At 39.7% G+C, this 19,810-nt stretch overlaps 1 protein-coding gene across 2 annotated transcripts in view; it reads right to left on the reverse strand.

Annotated features, from left to right (window-relative positions):
* The window catches only part of camsap2a (calmodulin regulated spectrin-associated protein family, member 2a), a 174,000-nt gene that overhangs the window by 18,212 nt on the left and 135,978 nt on the right, over positions 1 to 19,810 (reverse strand). For both annotated transcript variants that reach the window (XM_043699731.1, XM_043699732.1), the window contains 3 exons: positions 9,656 to 9,749; positions 8,900 to 9,005; positions 7,411 to 7,493 (listed from right to left, as the gene is read on the reverse strand). In XM_043699731.1, the coding sequence (XP_043555666.1) occupies positions 7,411 to 7,493; positions 8,900 to 9,005; positions 9,656 to 9,749 (283 nt within the window). The remainder of the gene's footprint in view (positions 1 to 7,410; positions 7,494 to 8,899; positions 9,006 to 9,655; positions 9,750 to 19,810) is intronic.

The raw sequence follows: 19,810 nt of genomic DNA on the forward strand, positions 1-19,810 counted from the left end.
AGGTTGGTACAATTGCAATATTTAAGAGGCATTTAGATGGGTATATGAATAGGAAGGGTTTGGAGGGATATGGGCCGGGTGCTGGCAGGTGGGACTAGATTGGGTTGGGATATCTGGTCGGCATGGACGGGTTGGACCAAAGGGTCTGTTTCCATGCTGTACATTTCTATGACTCCATGACTCTAAATGGAGATGGAGAAGTCCAGGACAGGGAGCGAGGTGTCCGAGATGGTCCAGGTGAATTTGAGGTGATGGTGGAAAGTGTTGGCGACGTTGATGAACTGTGCAACTTTCTCACAGGAGCATGAGGTGGCGCCAATACAGTCTTTCATGTAGCGGAAGAAAAGATGGGAAATGGTGCCAGTGTAGCTGCAGGGGACGGACTGTTCCACATACCCAACAAAGAGACATGCATAATTGGGGCCCATGCAGGTGCCCATCGCTACCCCTTTTGTCTGGAGGAAGTGGGAGGATTCAAAGGAGAAATTGTTGAGGGTGAGGACCAGTTCAGCCAATCAAATGGGCGGGTCAGTGGAAGGGTACTGGTGGGGTCGACATGAGAGAATGAAACAGAGGGCTTGGAGGCCTTCATTATGGCGGAAAGACTGGATGTCCATGGTGAAGATGAGACATCGAGGGCCAGGGAAACAAAAGTCACAGAGGTGGTGGAGGGCGTGGGTGGTATCCCGAACATATGTGGGGAGATCCTGGACCAAGGGATACAGGATAGTGTCAAGGTATGCAGAGATAAGTTTGGTGGGGCAGGACTAGGCTGAGATGGTGGGTCAACCGGGGCAGTCAGGTTTGTGAATTTTGGGTAAAAAGGTAGAACTGGGCAGTGTGGGGTTCCCAGTCTTTGAGGTTACAGGCTGTGGATGGGAGGTCCCCTGGGGTGATGAGGTTGTGGATGGTCTGGGAGATGATAATTTGGTGGTGGAAGGGGAGGTTGTGGTCACCAGGTCACTAGGAGGAGGTGTCTGCAAGTTGGCACCTGGCTTCAGCAGTGTACAGGTTGTTGCGCCAAACTACCACAGCACCACCGTCCCCTCATGCATAACTGGGATCAGCCATCAGGGCAGATAGCCTGGCTTTTCTTTTTCAAGAGTCCAAACAGCTGTAGTTTAATGCCCCTTCTTCCACCCAGCTCAGCTTAACTTGGCACAAAAAGAGATCTTCTTGTCATCCATTTCCTCACTGCCTCCTTTTGGAAGTTTTCATCTTTATGCCAACTTCTTTTTAATCGCTGGTCTCTTCCTTGATCAATATCTTGACAAGACCGCAGAATATTGACGTTCCAACTTTGGTTTCATGCAGCTTCCCTCATCATGCTTGGTCATACCATCATCTGTGGTTAAGAGTTTCTCCTTAAACCCCTGTGTCTCTTCACCTCTTACAACAAGAAACCAGAGACTGTACACCACAGAAATAGATCAAATAGACTTCAGCAGTTCAAAGTAACAGTTCACCACCACCTTCTCAATGCAATTAGAAATGGCCGATAAAAACTGGCCCAGCCAACATTGCCCACATTCCGTGAGTGAATACAAACAATTGACAGTGATATGTATCTGCTCTTCGGAAAAGCTTTAAATTAGTCCCAGCCCTGGCTATCTATACAACTGAAGCTCTCACCCATGGCAGCATGAAAGCAAATTTTTTCTGCACCCTCTCCTTCCTACATGTCCAGAAATGTGCATAATATTCCAGCTGAGACTTTGTCAGTGATTTGAAGAAGATTCAGCATAATATTATTGCCTTTGTACTCTATTCCTCTGTTAATAAAGCCATGGATCCCATATGGTACTATTTTCAAAAATGTAGTTCTCTCATCTTGTCCAGCAACCTTTAATTAATTTAAAAAAAACTGTCCTGAGTGTCTATTCTTGAACTCTCCTTCAAATTGTAACATTTAGTTTATATATGTATTTGTCAACAGAATTCACGTTGCTGATCGCATTTGATCATCCCTACTTATATCTTTCTTTAGCACGATTTCCAATTTTTTTTTAAAACTTCTGAAGCACATCTATGCTAAAGGCATTGTATGAATGCATGTACTTTCACCTTTATGAACACCTGTATACAGTAGTAAAATTTAAAACAGGAACTCAAAAGTGAAGAAATTATGCTTCAGTTGTACAGAACTTGAATATGGAGTACTGCATTTGGCTTCAGACACTGAACTGAAAATGTGTTGCTGGAAAAGTGCAGCAGGTCAGGCAGCGTCCAAGGAACAGGAGAATCGACGTTTCTGGCATAAGCCCTTCTTCAGGAAGGGCTCTCTTCAGACACTGAACCACAGGTATGAGTCAGTTCAGTGACTGAACATCAATGCAGAATGTTACCAGGGCTTAACGAATTGAATGAGGATTGTATACATCAAATGGACTTGTATTTTGTCGCATTTAAACTGGTTAATAGCTGATCTGAATCGAATTATATTGTTAATAGATTTGATACTTTCTCTGTTAATGCTAACCTACGTCCTTTGATGGAGAATCCAAAACAAGAGGTCATAATGTCAAATTAGATCTAGCAATTTATGAGGGGTATCAGGAAGTAATGGAAATTTAGGGTTTGCTTCCTCAAAGGACCATGGATACAGAGTGATTTTACATTTTCAAAGACTGACAAGTAAGAGCATTAGGAGCAAAAAGCAAGTAAATGGAATGTAGTTCAGCTTTCTGTAATGAAATTATGACTCAGACTCCATGGATTGAGTGGCTTCCTCCTATTCTTATAACCAAAATTGACAAAATTTATGAAGCTATGATTCAAACTATATGTCTGGCACGGGTTTACATCTGGTGCTGTCAGATCGCTCTGTAAATTCAATGATTGTCAGTGCTTTACATGGGCTTTAAGATACATGCCTTACATCTTACAAGTTGAGGAACTTCAGTTAAGAGTGCAAAAAGCAGAGCTTCAACTGTGATTGCAATCTTTAAAATGGATGTGATTTTGAAAAAAAATTAATATAATTCTCTGTCTTGTTTGTTAAAAAATGGTACAAATCACACAATGCTTATTCATCAGTTGCATTCAAGATTCGAAATACCCAACCTCAAGGTTGGATTTGCATCCATAACAAAGTGTGGCAACATTGTGTACTGAACATAATACTGATGATAATTGCATTAACTGGCTATTAAAGGGTGGAGAATGGGATGGTGGAGATAGTAATGCACAGTGAAAATTATTGATGGGGAAATAAAAATTGATATAGGACACAGAAGAACGACATATATAGCAAACTGAATGTTACACAAAGAGAATGAAGACATCAGTAAAAATATAAGATTAAAAGGATGGGATATGAAATAAGAGAAGTAAGTGAGAGACATGCAGCAAAAATACCAATTGTAAGATAGAGGTTGGGATATACTTAATATAATTCTATCAAAGATGGAAATAAGCAGTAACATTTATTTTATATTAGCAATAATGGATTGTTGAGGGATCACTAGTGGGGAGAATAACTTTAATACTCAGGAATCATTTCATTTGTTGTTTCCAACAAAGTTATTTAACATTATATAACAATGTTATTTAGCATTAACATTATATTTAATAATAATAATGAGAATCCCAAGGCTTTTGATACATATATAAAAAGAAAGAGGGTAGCCAGGGAAAGGGTTGACCCACTCAACAACAAAGGAGGGAATCTGTGTGGAGCCAGAAGTAGCAGGTGAGGTCCAAAACAAAAACAAAAACAAAAACAAAAACAAAGAGAAGGAACTGGTGTAGGATGATCTCAGGGAAGGGAGTGTCAAATTTCTAAGCCAAGTTGCTATAAATAAGGAAGAGGTGTTGTGTGTCTTAAAAAGTATTAAAAGTAGATAAGTCCCTGGGTCCCAATGGAATCTATTCCAGAATATTGAGGGAGGCAAGAGAAATAACATCTGGAGCATTGGCAGACATCTTAGTTTCCTCTTTGGCCACAGGTGAGGTCCCAGAGGACTGGAGAAGAGCAAACATTGTCCCATTGTTTAAGTCGGGTCGCAGGGATAATCCAGGAAATTATAGATCTGAGAGCCACCTGTCAGTGGCAGGGAAATTATTAGAAAAGATTCTCATGGACAAGATCATTAAGTATGTAGAAGCAAATGGATTTATTGGTGATAAACAGCATGGTTTTGTGCAGAGGAGGTCATGCCTCACTAACTTGATCAAGTTTTTTTTGAGGAGGTGAAGAAGATGATCGATGAGGGAAAAGCAGTTGTCGTCTACATGGACTTCAGTAATGACTTTGACAAGGCCCCTCCTGGCAGACTGGTACAAAAGGTGAAGTCAAGTGGTATCAGAGGTGAGCTGGCAAGATGGATACTGAACTGGCTTAGTCATAGGGGACAGAGTAGCTATGGAAGGATGCTCTTTGGAATGGAGGGTTGTGACTAGTGGTGTTCCACAGGGATCAATGCTGGGACCGCTGCTATTTGTGGTCTACATAAATGATTTGGAGGAAAATGGAGCTGGTCTACTTAGTAAGTTTGCGGACAATGTAAAGATTGGTGAGTTGTGTTAGTGAGGAGGATTGTCAGAGGATACAGCAGGATTAGATCAGTTGGACACATGGGCAGAAAAACAGCAGATGGTGTGTAATCCAAACAAATGTGAGGTGATGCACTTTTGAAGGTCAGGAACAGGTGGAAATTATATAGTGACTGGTAAAACCCTTAGGAATATTGATATGCAGAGGGATCTGGGTGTGCAGGTCCACAGATCACTGAAGGTGAGCGCGCAGGTAGCTAAGGTAATAAAAACAGCCGATCACATGCTTGCCCTCATTGGAAGGGGCATTGAGTATGAGGTTAGACAAATTATACTGTAGTTTTATAGGACTTCAGTTGGAATATTGTGTACAGTTCTGATTACCACACTACCAGAAGGATGTGGATGCTTTGGAGAGGGTACTGAAAAGGTTTACCAGGATGTTGACTGGTATGGGGATTTTAGCTGTGAAGAAAAGTTGTATGGAGTGGGTTTGTTTTCACTGGAACACAGGAGGTTGAGGAGAGACTTGAGAAGAGAGGTGCAAGGCAAGTTTTTCACTCAAAGGTGGTAAGTGCCTGAAGCATGCTGCCAGAGGAGGTGGCAGAAGCAGACATAGCAAGCAGCCATTCAAGAAGCATCTGGGCGAATACATTAATTGGAAGGGAATAGAGGGATATGGATCTTGTAAGTGAAGACAGTTTTAGTATGGAAGGGCAAAATGTGTCAGTGCAGGCTTGGAAGGCCAAAGGGCTTGTTGCTGGTCTGTATTGTTCTTTGTTCTTTTGTACACAAAACTCTGAACTCAATGGGCAAGAGATGGACCAACTTTTTTTTATTTTTGAAAAAGTATAAAGTCACCATAGGGCAGCTCTCTCATTACAGAAAGATAACTGGTGGTGGCTTAACCAGATGGTGTCACCATGCCTCAGGCAAGGGGAGAGGTTGAGAACGAGATTCCTTCATGGTGACTACAGCTGATTCAGGAATTGAACCCAATACTCTTGATATCATACTACATCACAAACCAGCAATCCAGCCAACTGAATTCACTGACCTCCAATAAGTAGGCCATTGAAAAAGCTATAGATTTTTAGTTCTATTATGACTAAGTAGAAAGATAAAAGAAAGCTTAACAAACAGAACAGCAACAATTGAACAAACTTGAAAAATGCTAGAAAAGACAGAAGCCCACGTGCCAAGGAATTTAGATGAGTCGGTTTAACACCTTTCTCGTATGGCCTGTAAAAAGTAAAGTAAAAGTGATTTAAGGCATCACAGCAGGTATTGAAGGAAAGGAGTGTGGAGTAGGCAAGTCCACGGTGGGACATAGAGTAGTAGAAAAGATAGTTGTTGGTTAGTCCTAGAAATCTTAGTAACCAGAGTTTCATAGGTAGCAATACATGAAGAGAGATGGACATAGGATGCAGCAGTGCTTTTAGTGTTAGGAAGACTGTCCAATGACAATTACAAACATTTACAGGGTGATAATTATTAAGATCAATTTCAGTATTTAAACATAACCAATTAAAGTGAGGATTGCAGACAGAAAATATACATCACAAAACAACGCTTTTAGTAAAAGATAGATGTAAAACCCTCACATGATAATACAAATTAAATGAAAATTGCTTCTTCACAGTTTATTTATTTAGCCTACAACTGTGATTTAGTTAATTCAGATTGGTTTGCATTTATTACTAAAGGAATACCAGTAGTGAAGTTTACTGAAACTGTTCAAGGCATTGGTGAGACTGCACCCGGGTTACTGTGTACAATTTCAGTTCCCTCACTTGAGGAGGAACATAGTGGGCATTGAAGGCAGTTCAGAGGAGGTTTGCTAGATTAAATCCAGAGATAAGGAGCATGTTTTATGAAGAGAGATTGAGCAGGTTAGGCCTGTACTCTCCAGAATTTAGAAGAATGAGACGAGATCTAGTGGAAATGTTCAAGATGCTAAAGATTGACTAAGTACTGTAGATGTAGAGAGGATGTCCTCATATGGAATAACCTAGGACGAGATATCAGATTTAGGATAAAGTACAGCAGATTTAAAACAGAGATGAGGAGAAATTACTCTGAAAGGATCGTGAATCTGTGGAATTCACTATTCCAGAGTGTAGTGGATGCTGGGACCTTGAATAAATTTAAGGAGTAGACAGATTCTTAATGAGTAACGGGTTGAAGGATTACAGAGAATGGGTAGGAAAATGGGGAGTCGAGGCCGAGATGAGATTAGCCATGGTCATATTAAATGGCAGAACAGGCTCCATGGACTGATGCCTACACTTGCTCCTAGTTTTATGTTCTTAAGTTCTAATACTAATCTGCCAGAAAAATATAACATGTTTCAACTTCTTTTCCTAATGCGATCTGAAGACTTTACTAAAACGATACTTGGACCTCAGGTACTTTCGTACGTTATTCTGTCACCAAAATGAAAGGACACTGGAAAATTAAAATCCCAAGTCTTAAGATTACAGACAAGTTTGCATTAAAGAGTTTTATTTAAAAGCCAAGTGTCACTCTTATTGATCTGATCTCTGCTTTCAATAATCTAAGCTTAAAAATGTGTTGCTGGAAAAGCGCAGCAGGTCAGGCAGCATCAAAGGAGCAGGATAATCGACTTTTCGGGCATAAGCCCTTCTTCCTGAAGAAGGGTTTATGCCCGAAACATCGATTCTCCTTTGATGCTGCCTGACCTGCTGCGCTTTTCCAGCAACACATTTTTAAGCTCTGATCTCCAGCATCTGCAGTCCTCACTTTCTCCTTTTTTCAATGATCTAACCACATCACATTTGCTGAAACACGGGATATGGAGGTTTGTGAAATCAATTTCAGATGGAAGCGAGAATTTAATCAACCTTTTTAAAATTCAAACTTTATGTCACAAAATAATGTAAGGGATATTTATACCTGAGTCAGATGTATGAGGACGGTGCTGAGTATGTCGCAGGGGCAGGAGTGGCTGTGATGGCAAAAATGTTGGACTCACTTTGCTGAAATGAAAGCAAAAATTGTATAAATAGAAATAATATTTCTAGTTCACTATTCATAGGAAACTCACAAAATAGTCTTTACACTTTACATTTTGTTGCATAAAACAGTAAATCTTTTTCTGTCGTGAGTGAGCATAGTGTCCCTCAAAAAGACGTGATGGACTGTAATTATTAAAAAAAAGACCACACAGCATCAATGTTGATTTCATTAATTTCCTCATTTGCTCACCCAAACCTCATCCCAGCTCCAACCTTTCATATCAACATTTCCCTCTTGAATTGTCCTACCTATCCATCTTCCTTCCCACTTATCCACTCTATCCCCTCCTCTGAACTTTCAAAATATCCCTTCGCCAACCTGCATCTATCACCTTCCCAGCTACCTTCCCCCCTACGACCATCCCCACCCTCTTCAACACACTTTTAAAACCTGTCATATGTACCCGTTCTGTAACTATATCTCCTCTAACTATTAAGATGATGTAAAAAGTTGCTATTAATTCATTATCTGATTTTCTAACTTCCCAACAGAAAACATTAAAGAAATGGGCATCATAAGAATTAAGGAATCAATAATGAGAGGTTGAATAATTATCCATTCCTAATAATTCATTCTTAAAACCAAGCATTTTCATTGACATACAGCACATAAACAGACCCTTCAGCCACCACGTCTTTGCCGACCTACAAACACAAACTACACTCATTCCATTTACATGCACTTGATCCATAGACCACAATGTTCTGGCATTTTAAGTACTCATCTAGATGCTTCTTTAATCTTGCAAGAGTACTGCCTTCACAACCCTCTCGGGCAGCACATTCCATATACCTATCATCCCCTGGATGAAATTAGTTTTCCCTCTGGTCTCCTGGAAACCACTGCTCCTCACCTTAAACAAAGGAACCACTTTAGCTTCCTCCACTCATCTGGCACTTTACCTGTGGCCAATGAAGTATTAAATATATCTGCCAATGTCCCAGCAATCTCCTCCCTTGCCTCCCACAGCAGCCTGGGATATATCTCATCAGGCCCTCAGGATTTATGCACCTATTTCGCTCTTAAAACATCTAATACTTCCTCCTTATTAATCCTTACAAGTTGTCTAATCTCTCCACCCCAACTGAAATCCCCAGCTACAAAGTCTTTCTCCTCTGTGAATCAGAAGAAAAGTATTCATTTAAGACTTTGACGAAAGCAAGGCAGAGTCTAATCCGAATATCAGCTTGAAGATTATCTAATCAGGCTACATCACCTAACGATTCAACTGCCTCATATACACATCAACTGAGTGTAACATTTACCAAACTAATCCAAGTCAATGCTGAAAAACTGTATACATATAACTTGGAAATCATTTACTTTGCTTGGAATATGTTCTGAAATGTATTACCAAAATACCTACCCGCATCCAAAATCAGTGTTGGGAGAAGCATCTGTGAAACTTTTCCTGGTAGCATTTGAAATTGGGAAAGCAGCAGGGACATTCCTTATTGGATGGAGCGGTTCAACTGTGGGTAAAGTTGGACATTTAATATTTTCAGAAATACAAAACTACCATTTAATACCACGAGGAAGCAAAAACACTGAATCAGATCAAATGCAATTTACCACAATTTTGAATTTTTGAAGAAACCATGCAGTGACATTAAAATATTTCTTTCAAAATTGCAATGTATTTGAATAACAATAATCAGAGTATATTTATTCCTAGTATCATTTTTTTAAAGAGATCATTTAATTCCTAGTATCATTCTCCAAAGTAACTTCTAGCTTCCCCTTTTTATTTATTCTGCCAGCGTGACAGCTTCAATTTAACATTCCTCATTCCTTAACATGTTTCGCACATAAAAATCTTAGCCCACTTGTCTCAGCTCCAGCTACCTTGCTTTAGCTGGGAAGGTGTCATGGTCTAGACAGAGAACTTCACCACAGCCATCACAAAGACAACTCAGTGGTAGGCCAAAAAGTGGGAAATGGATCTGGATCAAAAGATGAAGACGGACTGAACATGTGATCTTTTAATTGGGAGAAAGAAAGCCTCAACAGTGGACGTCTTCTACATCACAAAACTATCCGAAAGCTTTAATGCTATATACACAGAGTTAATCAACATCACAGGCACAACACTACATGACGCATGCAAATTTCAAGCATGTACCTTCAACTTGAGGCAGCAGTCTAGGTTGCACAAAAGAGGGCTTCACCACTTCAAACCACCAGAACAACTCTGCCATAAATACTAGGTAGTTATTCTGCAAAGAAAGAAAAAGAAAGAATAAAAGACTGAACAATTTCTTCTATAAAAGAAAATTGGTAATACAAAACACATCCATATATTTTGCAATGAAATGTCTTTTGGGCTTGATGGCATTGCCCCATTCTGCCTATCATACAAATGAGTAAAGTGGTACCTAAATTTCAGTGCTGGTATAACACCAGGTATGTAGGCTGGACATGCCAAAGACAGGCAGATTGTATCAAACAAAATTTTTCTTTGGCTATTTTCAACAAACAATCTACTGACAGTCAGCTTGTGCTTGCAAAACTCACAATGCAGTGTTGAACATTAGATGCGATTCCATGATTGCATAACGTTTGCCAAATAATCCTGAGTGTATAAACCATTTTGCTGACAGCTAATTTAGGATTGTCAGATGGGTTCATACTGTGGAGCCCTTGTACTGGAAGCAACATATGTTACTACATAGTGCCCTTTGCAGAGAGAAATAACATGTACATGCCCTGATCCGGTTTCAAGTGATCAAAAGAGGTGTCAGCCATTCATTGGTTAATTTCTCAGGGCAATATCCTGCCCAATCAGAGTCAAATAAACTGCCTGGTTTAAAATTTAAACAAAGTTTGGCAATTAACTTAGTCATCATTAACTGGAGCATTCTCCATGGTAATGCTTCAACAAATCAGAGTATCGTTGCTAACCAATCAGCACTCTCCTCTCACACAGTATAAATGATGGTTTCTCCTTGCAAGGTATTCTTGTGAATTGTCCTAATGAATGCACGATGATAAGTTTCAATAAAATGTGTCTTTTTTCAACAATATTCAAGTGACATTCTTGTAAACGGTTAATTGATGTATTATAATTAAATGATAATATAAATGAAAGTTGTTATATCTTTAAACTAACCCAAAGAACTTCACAAAAGTGAACCTGAAAAATAGTATTCTTGTGGGAAAAATCAGAGATGACCAAATAGACAGTCAAAAATGCACATTTTCAGAAACCCTCCAAAGGAAACAACAGAGATAACGGTTGGAGTATAAGGTTCCACAGTCTGGAGCCATAAGTCTGCTGCTGAAGGTAGAGTGGAGTGGATAGATAGACAGGCTAATGTAAAGAAGGTGGAAATGAAGTGATAGGTAAATGCTAATGTTTGGGACTGCAGAAGGATGCTAAGATAGCAAGGGGCAAGGCCATGAAGGGACATGTAGATGACAGCAAAGATTGTGAATTCAGTCATTTGGATGAAAAAAGCCAATGAAGTTGAATGAGGTCAACTGGCAATAATGTAATGAGGTTTGCTTAAGGTTCTGCTAAACACAGGTTCTGAAGAGTTAGAATATGGAGAATGGATTTAAAGTCTAACAAGTATTGGAGTAGTTGAGCTCCAATAAAGTGCCATAAAAATCATCCTTGAAAGATGGAGAATGAAGATGGATTAAGCCAAACAGTCTGGAGAGGTCAAGGAGGGATAATACACACAGTCACAAAGATGCCATTGGTAGCACTGCCGAGCAGGATAGAAATGTTACATGAACAACAAGAATAGGGAAGAACAGAAAATGAGTTGAATGACGACAACTTACTCGAACGATTTTGTGGTGAGATGAAAAAATTTAATATCTTTGGTTATAAATAAATTGTTTGGGCACATCTCTCCTTTAGTAATTAAACAAATAGATCTTAGTGAACGTCTTATGACTAATATGACAGCTTGCATTACTTGCAGATTGCTTTCTATAGTAGTTGCAGTTCAAAAAATGTTTGTACATGCATGGAAAACCTCTTTAGCAGATTCTAAAAATTTGTCTTCATTGGTGTGGATAGCTGGCTGTCTGTCTTCCCATATGAACCATTTGATCCGAAATATGCATTACTTCAGCATTACTACTTCTCCTATATTTCTCTGTTTCAGCACAGGTTTGTTGAGGATTAATCTTGTTTGCATATCTGGCAGATAATCTGTGAGAATTTATAATCCGAGACAAAAGTTCACACACAGCACAAAATGTTCATCTCAATGAGAAACATTAGAACTCAGGAACACAATTCATCATGAGTTCAGTAAAAACAGACCGTTGATTGTCACATTATTCAAAATAGAGCAACCGATTTCATCATCAAAAACTGCAGATCATTTTGTCTGTCAAAAAGACAACTAATTCAAATATATCAGTATTCCTGAGATAGGAATCGTCAATCTGGCTCATTTTGTCAATCTGGCTGAATAAGACCAGGGATAATAAAGCAATTATTGCTGACAAGAAAACAAAACTTGTCATGAAGTTTTATAACTGGGTTTAATTCCGTTTGACTTTTAATAGCATCATCAAACATTCCCAATCAAGTATGGCATACAGAGAAGTAAAGCATGTTCTGTTCTCTCTTAGAAGATCATACCTTTTTGCACTTTTTCCTAAACCAAGTACCTTTTTCTTCTGGGGGAGATAACTGACCAAACAGTGGTTTATGGCACAGAACAAGTTCCCATCACGTCAGTGCCAGTATTTTGTTATCGCTAACAAAGTCTGATCACACTGCTTTGTCTTCACCCCCAGACTGGTGAACGTCATTTCAAATATTTTTCTACACTTTCCTTAAAATTATGAAATGTTATATCTGTCAACTACTCCTTGTGGTTAAGTACTTGCTTTTTGGAAAATTCCTCTGGAAAGAGATGGAGGGCCCTTTCTGACTCTTCTACCATTCCTCACCTTTGATCCTCTCTGACCTATCACCTTTACCCCCATCTCCATCCACCTATTAAGGAACTCTCAGCTACCTTCTCCCCAGCCCTCTCCCATTTATCTCTCCACCCCCGAGGCTCCCAACCTCATTCCTGATGAAGGGCTTTTGCCCGAAACTTCGATTTTCCTGCTCCTCGGATGCTGCCTGACCAGCTGTGTTTTTCCAGCACCACTCTAATCGTGACTCTAATTTCCAGCATCTGCAGTACCCACTTCCGCTTATTGGATCTATGCTCAATCCATTCACAGAAATTGACTTTTTAAAATACTACCAGATGAATGATAGGTTGAAATAAAAGTCTCATGCACTTGGGAGATGTAAAGAAGAACTGGGAACTTTCATATTTGTACAGTCATTTGATCAATTTATTTTATAAAGATCAATGCAGTCATTGACTTAAATTCCATCACTGGTAAGATATGAATGTTTATTTTCTGAAAATAGTTAAAATGGTTCTGGAGCAGTAACCTTGTGCAAACTTGAGCCTTGGATGATGTTCATGTGTTACAAACACACTCTCATTCCATACCTTTGTAGTGGCTAACAATCCATAGGTCAGCTCTGACAGATACATATACAGGAAATAATTCCAACTCACAATCACTCCAGTAAATTTCAGACAATTAATTGTATGACTATACAATTTAAAATGAATTATCAGAACGATAATTTTGCAGAATTACTTTCCTGAGACAACAGTTAATAATCTGAATCCTTTTTGCCATCAAATACAATGAGGAATAATAAAACTAATTATGAACTTAACGGGGAGCAGGGGAAGCCTTTTTACAAAGTTTCATAACTAGATTTAATTAATTTCCTGTTTACTATTGCACATTATGATTATCTAGGAAAGCTGCATTAACACCCTGTAAAGTGCCTCTCTGGTTCATTAAAGATTAAGATCTTATAGCCATTATGGAGACCTGGTGAAAAGATGTAAGTGAATTTTCTAAAGGACAGGCAGGAAGGAATGAGGGACTGAGTAGTTTTGCTAATGGATGATGAAGTAATTGCAATAACAGGAGCTGATCTTGAACAGGGAGATATAGGATCCACATGGGTAGAACTAAGTAATAATAAGGGTAAACAGACATTGGCAGGAGTAGCCCATTGGATCCTAAAAATAGGCATATGACAGGACAGAGAACACATCAGGACATAATTAGGGCATATAAAAAAGGCAACACATTAATCAAGAGATTGGGAAGTCAAATTGACAGAGGTAGCCACAAAGGAAGAGTTCCTACAGAGTATTCGAGACCGTGTCCAAGAACAAGATGTTCAGACTTTTGGATCCGGTAATGTGAAATGAGGCAAATTTAATAAACAATATCAGAATAAAAGATCCCCTCGGAAGCAGTGGCCATAACAGGTCAGATTTTGGTATTTAGTTTAGGATTCAGAAACAAATGTACAAAGTTTAAGTAAGAGCAGTTACAAAGGAATGGGGCCAGAGTTAACTGGAATGGATTGAGAAAGGATTCAACAGCAAAAGTGGAGCAATGGGAGACATTTATGAATACAGTTTATGACTCACAATGAAGGTGTATCACTATGGGAAACAAGGATTTTAGGAAGGGGATAAGCCAACCATAGTGAACCAACAAAGTTGAAAGCATCAAATTGAAAAAATAAAACCATACAATATGGCAAAGATTAGTGGTAAAACACAGGATTGGAAAAGTTTTAAAAACCAACAAAAAAAGTAATAAAGAGGAAAAAAATAAAAATGAAACTTAACTTGCAAGTAATATCAAGATGAACAGCAAGAGCTTCTATAAAAACCAAGATAGAAGCCTAAATGGGCCAGGATTTCTGAGTGAATGAGACTGGGAAAATAATAATAGGGAATCAGGGAATGACAGAAGAATTGAACAAATATATTGCAACAGTCTTCATGGTAGGAGACACTACCAGCATTCCAAAAATACTAAGTCTAAGGGTAAAAGGGGAAGGGAAAATAAATGTAATCATTATCACGAGAGAAAAAATACTAAGGAAGCTAATGGGATTAAAAGCTGACAGGTCCCTTGGATCTGATGTAATGCATAGAACAACTTGAAATGAAGTAACCACAAATACAGTGGATGCACTGATCATAATCTTCCTCAGATTCTGGAAAAAAAACCCAGAGGATTCAATAATTGCCAATGTAACACCTCCATTCAAAAAGTGAAGGTAACTAAAAACAGGTAACTGGAGGCCAGTTAATTTAATGTCTGCTATTGGGGAATTGTTGGAATCGATTATAAAGGGTATATTAACAAAGCATTTAAAAAGTCATAACATAATCAATCATAGCTTCTTGAGTGGGAAATTATGCCTTCATTTTATTCCTTTAAAATTTGTTGAAGACACAGAAGCAGGATAGCAAAAGGAGATGAGTACATATAATTTGGATTTTCATAGCATTTGAAACTACACATTAGGCCACTTGATAAGAAAAAAGCCCACAGTGTTGAGTATAGTATATCAGCATGGCCAGAGGATTGGCTTACTAATAGAGCAGACAGAGTCCCATGCAAGGACTACACAAAATCCCATGCAAGGACTGCACAAAACACTATATAGGACAAACAGGAAGACAGCTAACGATCCGCATCCATGAACATCAACTAGCCACAAAACGACACGACCAGCTATCCCTAGTAGCCACACACGCAGATGACAAGCAACATGAATTTGACTGGGACAACACTACCATTATAGGGCAAGCCAAACAAAGAACAGCCAGGGAATTCCTAGAAGCATGGCACTCATCCACAAACTCCATCAACAAACACATCGACCTGGACCCAATATACCGGCCACCACAGCGGACAGCTGAAACTGACAACCGGAAGCAGCAGGGACAGGCCACTATAAATGCCGGAGGAAACACCACAGAAGCGCTTCACTGGAGGTTCCTAAGCACTGAGGATGTCACCTAGACAGGGGACGAAACGTTTGTAACAAAAACTTCCAGCTCGGCGAACAAAACCACAGCAACTGTAATTGTTTTACTGACTGACTATCAGACCTGAGTCAGGGCTGTTACTGCTTAACAATTTTAGAAGAATAATCAAACAACCTTCTATTTAGCAGCAGATGGCACACATAAGGTTACAGCAGGTCACCCATGAGGACTTCTACTCTCAAGGAGAACCAGGACAACCATTTCTAAACAACCACAAAAATAGGCATGTTGCACCATCAACATTGAACCAGAAACCAACAAAACAAATAAAAAAGAAGATTAAATTCCCTACAGTGTGGAAACAGGCCATTTGGCCCAATAAGTGCACACCGACCCTCCGAAGAGTAACCCACCCAGACTCCTTTCCCTCTGACTAATGCATCTAACACTATAGGCAATTCAGCACAGCCAAACCACCTAACCTGCACACCTTTGGATTGTCGGAGGAAACCGGAGTACCCAGAGGAAACCCATGCAGACACGGGGAAAATGTGCAAACTCCACACAGACAGTCACCCAAGGTTGGAATCGAACCTGGGTCCCTGGCACTGTGAGGCTGCAGTGCTAACCACTGAGCAACCATGCTGCCCTATTTTTTTTAGGCTCATTAACATTAATAGGCAAGATTACATATCTTTGGCCATGGTCCTACTGCAGTGTGGACAGCTGAATATATGTTAATTAATGTCCCATGGTGTCACATACAAGATGTCAAGACAAAGTATAGTATTTGGGTCAAGAGGATTAGGCGGGGAATAATTAAACCAGTTCAGAATATGGAGAAGGTGGTGATGGAGGGGAAATGAACAAAGGGGCAAGCATGCATAGAGCAACAGTAATTGAGAGGGACAACAGGAGCAACATTGTGTAAAAACACTGAGGACAAATGCCTGCTGTTTATCTGGCCCTAACTTCTGTAAATGTTTACATATGTCCCATTTGCAGCAAGGGCATTTCGGTTTGTGCATATTCTTCTGTATTTGTTGTGAATGTGTGTTTGGTAAATCTCAATTCCAATATTTGCTGCAGTAGCTGTTCTAAGAATACCATCAGATTGCAACTGATTACTGAAGTAAGCCTGCTGTGAGATTGCAAACCTTCTGTCAAAGTGAAGGTGTGGAGTGAGCAATAAAAGCAATCTGGCATGGTACAGGTTGCCAGGAGTCTGTCAATGTGAAAGTGGATTGTTTATCAGCTTTGGGAGGGGAGGGAAGCAAGGCTGATGATTTGTCCTGCTTCTGTGGTTATGTTACTCCGAGGCTTGTCTGACTTGAGCTTTTCAATTGCTTGGCTTTGCAGAAGCATTCCTACTTGTACTTTGAGCACATCCTATATTTTGAGGAAACGTTTCAATGCACACTCTCTTCAAATTATTACGATTTGACAAAGACATTTACTTTAGCCACTTGCAAATTTGCTTTAAAATTGCTAAGTACTGAATTAAGAATGCAAATATGTTGCAGTTATCTCTGCTCAATTTAACATTTCCTGGCAAGTCATCTAGACATCTAAGAAAATTGAATATGAAGAGTGTTGGAATTCCATTTGAGGCCCTCATTAGGCCTGAATTTTGTAGGCAATGATGGATGACCAAGATACATCAGCATGGTATTCTCTCCCTGGAGCTGGATGGGTGGCCTTAAGTGTGTGTGATAAGAGCTTGTCACATCCAATAGATAGAAGATATTCACGAATTCAGTCAGTACTACCAAAGGTTGAGTAAAGTAAAATTAAGAGGAGAAAGTGAGGGCTGCAGATGCTGGAGATCAAAGCTGAAAATGTGTTGCTGGAAAAGCGCAGCAGGTCAGGCAGCATCCAAGGAACAGGAGAATTGACGTTTCGGGCATAAGCCCTTCTTCAGGAAGCCCTCCTGAAGGGCTTATGCCCGAAACGTCGATTCTCCTGTTCCTTGGATGCTGCCTGACCTACTGCGCTTTTCCAGCAACACATTTTCAGCTCTAAAGTAAAATTAAGCTTATAAAAAAGGTGTGTAAAGCAATTACAAAAGCAAAAAACTCCAGGTGAAATAAAAAACAAACATGCTGGAAATTCTCAGCAGTTTAGACAGAACCTGTGGAAAGAGAAATAGCACTAAAGGTTCAACTTGATGACCTTTCAAATAAGAATTCTTTCTCTTGTCAAAGATGCATCCTGGCCAGCTGAGCACTTCCAGTGTTTTTTATTTTGCGAAGTATTTAATTGATTTTAAAAAGCCACACACTTAAGAAAATAAAGGCACTGCATACAACAGATGAACAGGAGTCACTACTTGGCAATGACGGGTGTATGCACTTAAATGAAGTGGAGGTGAGGTATTAATAGTTTCTGGGGATGAGCTGTTTAGGACAATGGAAAACCAGTAATGTCACCACAGAAAGTTGCAGGCACAGGGTGAGTGCTAAGTGCTCCATACCCATGAAACAAAATAATTTAAACAACTGACAGAACCTGTACAAACCTCAAACAGACTAAGAAATTTAAAAAATGAAATTTGTGTTTAACTAATACAATAATGAGTGAGAAGCTAAGGTTCAATCTCAAGTCAGCTAGTATTAAAATTCAGATGCCTTTGCACATGTATCTTAAATGCTTCCATAGACTGTACGTCATGGATTTTCTGAAGATGTGCGAACATGAAGAAAAGGCTAGCAAGCTGTTGGGCTTTAATAGCTGTTCAGCATTTGATTCCCAAGTAGGATTAATTTGGAGTAAGGGAAGGTTTTGCTTTGGTCAGCTGCATATTTCAAACATGTTTCTCAGCTGGGGATTGGGAAAATAGATAAAGTTTCAGCATCTGTGATGTGGCAAACAAATAACTTTAGCATTAACATGCTATTTATCCTTCTACAGATGGACAGACATTGGGTTACTGGGCTTGAAATGTTAACTTTGTTTTTCTCATTACAGATGCTGATGACAGATCTGCTGAATTTCTCCAGCACTTTTTGTTTTGCTTCAGATTTCCAACATCTGCAGTTGTTTGTTTTTATTTTTATTTCTAAATAGAAAAATGAGTGCTTGAAACTCCAGGACATTACACAAAGACAGTTAAGGTGAATACCGAAATTACCAAAGATAAGAAGTTACTCAGTGGAGTAATTAAACAAGGAGAGTTGGGAGTGGATTTTAATAGTCGAAAAAAGTGTAGCAGTGGAAAAGCACAGGTCAGGCAGCATCCAAGGAGCAGGAGAACTGACGTTTTTGCACAGGCCCTTCATCAGGAATGGGATTTTGATAATGGCTGAAACTTTATTGCTGTAACAGCACAGCAGGTCAGGCAGCATCTAGGGAACAGAAGATTCGACGTTTCGGGCACATGCCCTTCTTCAAACGTCAATCTTCTGTTCCCTAGATGCTGCCTGACCTGCTGTGCTGTTCCAGCAATAAAGTTTCAGCTTTGATCTCCAGCGTCTGCAGACCTCACTTTCTCCTCGAAGATTTTGATAATGGACCTGTCACAGCATTAGGACTTGGAGGATGAGATGGGAAGAAAAATAATGTGCTCAGAGAAGGTACTCAGGAAGACAAGGCACAGCTCGACAGTGAGACCTAGTCAGGAAAGCCAATGTGTTTCTGTGATTTGTGGCAGATTATATAGTGGAAATATGTGGCCAAATAGGACAGCTTCGAAGATAGCAAAAGGTCCCTTCAGTGTCTGAAGTTTTAATCATACCCACAAGAGTCAGGGGACTGATGAAATGGAAGTTGTTAATGTTAAGATGCTTTAATAAAATGTTCGGAAATAGAGTCAATAGGCAGGAAGAGACCCTTAGAAAATAATCAAAGTGATTCTACAGCCATGAAGAACAAGAGCTGAGGAAGGAATGTGCAATGATTCAATTGAATAAATCTTTCAGAAACTAGAATGACTGACCAGAATACATCTTCATTTTTTTTTATTTCAAAAATATACTTTATTCATAAAATACTTTCATGGTCTGTACAGTTGGACATGCCATACATATGTAAACATTCCATTTACGTTTACAGGAAAACAGAGTAATCATTCCTATTTACAGGTCTGTTTGATTACATTTTTAGCTGTGGCATCAGCAGAGCTCAAATGACTATGCGGGCCCCCTGTTCTTCTTCAGGCAGGCAGATGTTACACGGTGGTCTTTCCCCACCGCGCCTTGGCAGCAGCTGCCCCAAGCTTCAGCGCGTCCCTCAACACGTAGTCCTGGACCTTGGAATGTGCCAGTCTGCAGCACTCAGTCGGGGTCAACTCCTTCAGCTGGAAGATCAACAGGTTTCGGACCACCCAGAGAGCGTCCTTCACCGAGTTGATGATCCTCCAGGCACAGTTGATGTTCTCTCGGTGTGCGTCCCGGGGAACAGACCGTAGAGCACGGAGTCCCACGTCACGG

Source organism: Chiloscyllium plagiosum, chromosome 11 (genome assembly GCF_004010195.1).
Source record: "Chiloscyllium plagiosum isolate BGI_BamShark_2017 chromosome 11, ASM401019v2, whole genome shotgun sequence".
Lineage (NCBI taxonomy): Eukaryota > Metazoa > Chordata > Chondrichthyes > Orectolobiformes > Hemiscylliidae > Chiloscyllium > Chiloscyllium plagiosum.